Source organism: Leuciscus leuciscus (genome assembly GCF_965113295.1).
Source record: "Leuciscus leuciscus genome assembly, chromosome: 13".
Lineage (NCBI taxonomy): Eukaryota > Metazoa > Chordata > Actinopteri > Cypriniformes > Leuciscidae > Leuciscus > Leuciscus leuciscus.
This window is the reverse complement of record NC_138737.1, coordinates 24741218-24748729: the sequence shown is the minus strand read 5'-3', so window position 1 is coordinate 24748729 and position 7512 is coordinate 24741218. Positions and strand designations below refer to the sequence as shown.

The following is a 7512-nucleotide window of genomic DNA, read 5'->3' as shown; positions in this document are numbered from 1 at the left end:
CACATGACTTTTTTCAATGTCAATGAAAATTACTTTCTAATAATACAAGTACATTTATTTACAGTAAAAAAGTCACTGCAGATTAAGTTTTTAAGTTTTAAATTTCAAAAACAATATTCACATTATAATTATGAATTGTAGCTGAAATATAGCAGTTGATGCATGACGTCCACTACAGTGGACATGTGATTAATCAGAGTTTTCTCTCAATCTAAAATCAAAACTTGGAAAATTTTACTGTGATATGACTCATTAGATATTGCTTGATGCTGCAATATTTTTTTTACCTCCAAGAGTCTCCTAGATTCGAAGGAATGGGTGGATATTCTGGAGCAACTTGGCATGTCTGACTGACCCTTGGCCATCTTAGTTTGGAGGGGGGAAAAATCGAAACACAAAGGCTTGCCACTTGATTGCAATTTATAGGATGATGCACAAGGGTCCAATGAAGAGATTGATGTGCAACTTTGCCATAAAAACCCGTGCAAATTCAAGAAAATGCATTTTTAATAGCTGTCCACTGTAGTGACCACTATGCATTAATGTCAGGCTTTACCGAGTTAAGAATTTCCAGTGGTTAAATATAAGTATAATATATTTTAATATATTATATTTACAATAATATATATTGTATAGAATATGTCTGCTCTTGTAATGTATACCATTTTTTTTAATCAGAATTACCTGATTTTACAAGAATTACTTGATTTTCTCTGAGGCACAAGCGAATGTATTCAAGAATTATTCACATTTTTGCACCTCCTTGATTACCAAACAAACACATACCAACAAGTATTTTTATTCAACTATATTTATTTATTTTGGTTATGTGTATACAAGCTCTGCACGTTTAGATTTTTTAGATTTATTTAATGCACAATTGCTCTGTTCCTGTCAAATTAGATGTTTAGTAATGATGGACTGCAGTTTTAATGTCATTCACAGATTTTTAGTTACACTGACTTTTTAAATGTTGACTTCAAATCAAATTCAAAAGGTTTATATGTATTGGAACTGAATGGTTGGGTGAAGTAGCTCTCTTTGGAGTGACTGCTCAGAGACCCCAGTGCAAGACTTAAACTGAATGTTCATGTTGCACCAGGTTATGTTGACATTTCATCAGCTCCTTTGGGCAGTGTGTGACAAACTCATCTCCAGTAATTAAACTAAACACTGTCCTTGCGGATCTAGCTCCCTTTAGCTCTCTCTGAAGGTCAAGGCTATTTATTAAGCCTAATGAATATGACTGGGATTTGCACGTTCTCAGGGGGAAACGTTAAAATTCATCTGATTAAAGATGGCTCAAAAAATTCCCAAGAAACAATGCATCACTATAAACATAAATGTACTGTGACAAGACAAGGTTTTTACAATATATTAATCTTGTTTTTTTGTTTTGTTTTTAAAGAAATCCCCCATTATATATCATAGATTTTATTGTTATTATTAGATAAATGACAATGGCAGTGATGCAAGCTTTGATCAGGTTGTACAGTGTGTATAAACTGTTGTGGATCCAGATAAGAGCTTCTCAAGGTCTTCATAACATTCTAATGAACTTCTAGATGTTTAACTTTCCTCAGTTTTCACACATTTGTATTTTTTGGTCATCCTCATTAACTTCTCAAATGTTGATCTCAATGCAATTAACTTTCAGGCATACTTTATTGGTCCACTGCCAGAAATCATGACGTATAATTACAAAGCAAAGACCCAGAGTTTCCCAACGAACACCATTAGTTGTACCATGCATTTACTAAAAGATACACACTGTTAACTATCAAATATATTTTAAAATAATAATAAAAAAAAGCATATGTCTCTTGCACCCAGTAGCCAAGTACACTGACTTGTTTCTAACAAAGCTAACAAAAAAAAAATGTTCTAAGAACATTTTGCTAACGCTGCCATTAAGTTATGAAAAAGTTATCTATTAAAAGTTCTCTAAACGTTTAGTTTTTTTTAGGGTTATCCGAATGGTAAGGGAACAATCCATTATAAAGGCTTGTTTATGCGTAAATAAATCAAATGGTTTCATAATGTTATAATCGTTATCCTAACATGTTCTGTTGATATTGGTAGGCTGATTTCTTTATTAAAACCCCTCAAAATCACATGACTATCAAATAGATAATACAAATGATAACTAAACTCTTATTTGTAAGATGTTGTCAATGGTCATAAGAGAGGAGGTTACTGTGGATGGCTTGTTGCCAGGCCTACAGGTCGATGTTGGTAGCCAGACGCAGACAGAGTACAGCTTCAGTGGGTATGTCTTGGGCGCTGATTTCATTGGCATCCAGGCGCAGTACACGCAGATTAGAGTAATTGTTTGTGTCCACAACTCTGCAAAAACTGCTCACTGAAAATTCTGAGAAATGTAGGGAAAGCAGTAAGTTATTGTCTTATCCAAGCACAAACAAAGCCTAAATAGGGACATGAATGATTTGCATTAGAATTATCATATATGTACAAATGTCTACAAATCCCTGATAGTAAACTGATACTGTTTTATTTATGATGTACTCCAATCGCTCGTGCTACTTCAAACACGAAGAACAAATGGATTTGCAATGGTCGCTTTGTCGCATCCGGTGTAGACACGGTGTGTCACTGTCTACATGTGTCATTGTTGTTTCCTGAAGGAACTTGTTTTTGTTTTTATCTATTGTCATGTGATGTGCTAGAAGGATTACAATGAGGTTGGCTTTGACTTTGATATCACAAGAGACAATTGATATACATTTTTACACAATAATCCATATTTTATTTACATTTTATTTCACTTTATTGCTGTGAAAGTGAAAGCATTTATAAGAGTAAAATATACAAAATATATATTTTACTAAATAATTTTTAATCGAAAAATGCTATAAAATCAAAGTCATGTCTAACTAAGTTGTGTTCCAAATGTGAAGTTGATATCACAAAAAATGTTAGTCCCCATGAGATTTTGTTTAGGCACGTGATTGGAAATGTTTGAGACTCAAGGTTCTATATTGAATTATTGTTTTTTTTACTGATATGTTTTGTCATGATTACAAAAGGTTTTGATTATAAAATAGTATTGTAAATTTTGTAATATGAAACATGACGCCGCCCACTAGGGGGAGGAGCCCGCTGAAAGAAATTTAAGTACTGTTTCCATGGTAACGCAATGTCTGATTTCAAAATGGTTTTCACAGATAAATACTGAGAGTGTAAGCTTTTGAATGATACCTAGGCCTAATTTATGATAACTAATACTATATGATAGTAAAAAAGGGCAATAAAAAAAAGAGCGCCAAGCATCCCTCTAGTGGGATGGTGAATTGAAATTCTGGATTCTGGGAACTGAATTGCACCATTTCTCTTTTTTGTATATGGAAGCAAATAAGCAATATACATTTCTAATAAATGGCTGTTTTGAAGCATGCCATAAGGACAGACTCATACTTTCAGGAGAAGATATGGAAATAAGCCTCTGACATGCCTTATGGTCTTATGTGTAACATTTTCAGGTGTTTTTTCTGTACCTTTGATCTTGTTGGCCTGGAGATACAGATTCTCCAGACTGGTGCTGATAGTGGGAATCCTCTCCAGCTTGTTGAAGGCCAGATCGAGTTCCACAAGTGTGCTGACATTGAAAGCGTTGGATGGAATTCCTCCATTGGTGAGCTGGTTGTGGGACAGCCGTACGAAGCGCAGCTCAGGCTGTTGGCTCAGGAAGTCAGCAGGAATGCTGGATATTTGGTTGTACTCAAGGTAGAGTTGGCTCAGATTTGGCGGCAGACTTTCTGGAATCTTCTTCAGTCGGTTCCCTCGCAAGTCTAACAGGGTCAAGGACAGCAGACCCTCAAGTGCGTTACCGAGGTCTTCAATGGCGTTCATTTGGAGATATAGGGCCGTCAGGTTGCTCATTCCACGGAAAGAGTCACCCGGGACTACCGAAATATTGTTGTGGTTCATGTGTAGATCTCGTAGGGAACGTGGTAAACCCTGTGGAACACGGCTCAGGTTGTTGTTGTGTAAAAAGAGGCGCTCAAGGTTTGGTAGTTTAGCGAAGACTTTGTCAGCAATCTTGTCAGAGCTCAGTTTATTTGTGTGCATGCAGATCCAAGCTAAATTTGGAGCATTATCAAAGATGCCATTTGAGATTCCAGTGATCTGGTTATTTTGCAAGTATACATACTTAATATGAGATGGTACGAACGGCACGTGCTGTAGCCTGCGGGTGTCGCAGTACATTGCTTTGGGGTAGGTAGAAGGACAGTCGCACTCCAAAGGGCAGTCCAGGACAGAAGGCTCATCCTCTGTACTTAGAGAGGCGAGATTGTTATTGTGGCTACGGCCATAACCATGACTGTAGGCTCGGTTGCGCAGATAACTTAGCCAGGTCAAAGAGTTGGTCTGTTGTGTCATGGAAAAATCGACAAGACTTGCCAGCAAAAGCAGAAAAATCCAGCCTCTCATTGTCACTTCGAGTTGCCTGTCAAGACACAAATACCAGCCTGATCTCCTGAAATGTGTCTCTAGCACGCATTGTATTTATCGTGCAATACGCACAAGTTCATGTGCATATGATACGCACTTTATGGCGTGTAATGCACACGTACCCCACACCACTAATCCTACCCAAGGGGTTTACAATGCGTATCATATGCACGTAAACACAAATTTTCGCGTTTAAATTGCACAATAAATAATATGCGTGTTATAGAGACGCATTTCATGAGTTAGGGTTGCAAATACATATGTAAATACTTTATCTTTATCATTAGAAATTATTCATAATCAATTCATGTTTTTTTTTCAATACAAATTCTTTAAATTGTTATCAAATTATCAAATAGCATTATTATTATTATTATTACATTATTGTTTTACCATTTTTATAATTAAATAGTATTGTTTCATAAATTATTCATAATTGTTCATTACAAATAATTTAAATTATTATTCACATTATTATTATTATTATTATGACGATGTCATGATGATGATCTTGTTAAAGAGCATATTGTGCATCAATGAAGAAAGAACATTTGACGGTCTGTACAAACAATCACATGATCAATGTCACACATTTGATTTACTTATTTGATTAGTGACCCTGAAATTTCTTTTTCATTTCATGTCATAATATTTATTTATTCTACAAACGCTCAGAAGTATAAAATCCAATATTTCCTAATTGGGACCCGAAGACAGTCAGTATAGGCGCATAACATTTCCTTGTGCTTCAATATGAGCAGTTTCAAAGAACATTATTACTGCTCACAAGCCTCAAGGAGCAGACATGCATCTTAATCTTCCTGAAAATAGACTATCACAAGAAATCATCATCATTATTTGCATGTGGTATGTTTAACAGTATATCTCTCAGAGCAGAGTTCTGGTTAAAACAGACATCATGAACATTCTCTCAGGTCTGGGCAAGTATGCCACAAGTGATCTCATTTTTTCCTTTGTAAGAAAGCACAATGTTTTGGGGAGTTTTGCCTAAGGGAAGCTCCGGTACTGTTTACAGACATGATGATGGATAAATCCAGGTATTGTGTTATTAATTTGGTTCAATGAGGGGGTGTTGTGTAACCTGTTTATGGATTAAGCATATTTTTATGGATGTGTCTAATTGACTTACTTATTCGTACTTTATATTAGGTGTCTTTAACTATTATGTACATCAAAAAAAAATTTAAAAAAATAAAATAAAAAATTGTTAGGTACAATTATTGTGTTCATGTTATATTGCAAAACACTTGCTGTTACGGGTACGGGTCAGGTTATGTACAGGTTTGGTGGTATGGTTAAGTTTAAGGGTGGGGTAAGGAAAGGGTCAACAGTGTAATTACTGATGCAATTACAGAAATTAATTACAGATATTTTTTAAATATGAGTACCATAAAACAATTTGTATACACAATAAGTGCATTGTATCAAATGATTAATTTTGATGTTAAAGGGACACTTAAGATAGAGTGGGACCGATTCATGTCTTTCTTCAAAACCCAATAATAATATCATAATCATAAAGACATTTATGTTGATGAGAAAGAACAATATATACTTTCTCTTCCATCATATTTGTGTGGTTCAGGTTTTTGGTTTAAGAAGTAAACTTCCTTGAGGAAAATGGCAATAATCATGTAACATTATTACCCTTTAAGTTTAATAGAGCATACTAAATTTACTTAATTAAAATGAGAGAAAGTTCAGAGAGGAAAAATAATAAATTCCCATTAAAGTCAAGTTATATATAAACTACATGGACAAACAAAAAACAATTCTCTTCTTCAGTAAAAAAAACAGTTTTTATCATAATGCATAGGTTTTCATCCAACATATCTGCAAAAATAAAGATTAAACGCATACCTATGTTTGTAGACTTTGTGGTTTTTCAGTCTTTTGGTATTTTGTGTGTGCATCAGTCGCTTTGGAAGGAGAAAAGTGTAGAAAAGAGGTGGAGAGAGGGTAAATAAATAAAAAATCATGCTCCATGCAAATGTTAAAATAATGAAAACATTATTCTAGCACATAATTAATGTTTTTATTACACACACACACACACTCTAATTGTGAAATACATTTAGACATGCAGAAGAAAAAAACATTAACTGTACCTTGTATGATGTACCTCGCTACCACATTCCAATAAACGGATACAGTTGCACAACCCAGAGCCTTCAATGCAAAGCCTTTACAGTGAACATTTGTCTAATGCCTCACAAACATGTTATGCTGTGTTTTGTGCCTGAGGCTTTGTGAGTATGAGTGCCAAGTATGAGAAGGCAAAACATCTGCATTTTAACAGCCTGGCTTCATAGATTCTGTCAGGACGGGACCCCTGCCTTATAATTATCCGTACACAGGATGAGCCTTTGTGTGCGTGCATTTCTGGGGTATTTAACTTAATATGATCAGGCATGCTTTATCTTTGGTTTACATTACAGTGGTTTTACAGGGTTACTTAACATTAAACTATACTGTGAACTCTATTCAAATACCTTGTAGTTAGAACATGACAGATTTGAGTGAAACCAATAAAACTGGACATGTCGCAGATCTCTTGCAGTTAACATCTGGCTAGCAATAGTAAAAGCTAAAACATTGTTATATGAATTACAAAAACCGAACAGCCAAACCATAAATATCAAAAGGTTCAAATTAAGAACCCATTATGGACCATTGCAAGCGTTTTAAATGGTCTTAATGAATGGAAGGTGTTGTTTCATGTGCAAACTATTTCCATCAAATGAAGAAATGCAGAATACTTGGAAATATTTATATAACCATATTTTTATTTTTTTTATGTTTATAAAACACCAAGGTGCATTTGATTAAATCATGATGGCTGAACAAACATAATGAGGAAAGTACTCATATGGAGACAATTAGTCATTCATTCATTTGTCACAAGGGAATGTTTAACCAGCAATCACTTCTTGAGCTTAATGCAGATTAATTCATACTTGATTTAAATAATGCATACCGATGTGTATTATATAACATTGTGATGTAATGGTATAGGCT

The 7512-nt window shown here is 34.7% G+C and overlaps 1 protein-coding gene across 1 annotated transcript; it reads right to left on the bottom strand.

Annotated features, from left to right (window-relative positions):
• Positions 1-1420: 1420 nt before the first annotated feature.
• On the bottom strand, positions 1421-6791 carry fmodb (fibromodulin b). Its single transcript, XM_082188851.1, has 4 exons — positions 6603-6791; positions 6355-6413; positions 3516-4468; positions 1421-2371 (listed from the first exon to the last, which is right to left on the bottom strand). The coding sequence occupies exons 2-4, from the start codon at positions 6405-6407 to the stop codon at positions 2220-2222; spliced, it is 1158 nt and encodes a 385-aa protein (XP_082044977.1). The 5' UTR covers positions 6408-6413; positions 6603-6791; the 3' UTR covers positions 1421-2219.
• Between the last annotated feature and the right edge of the window lie 721 nt (positions 6792-7512).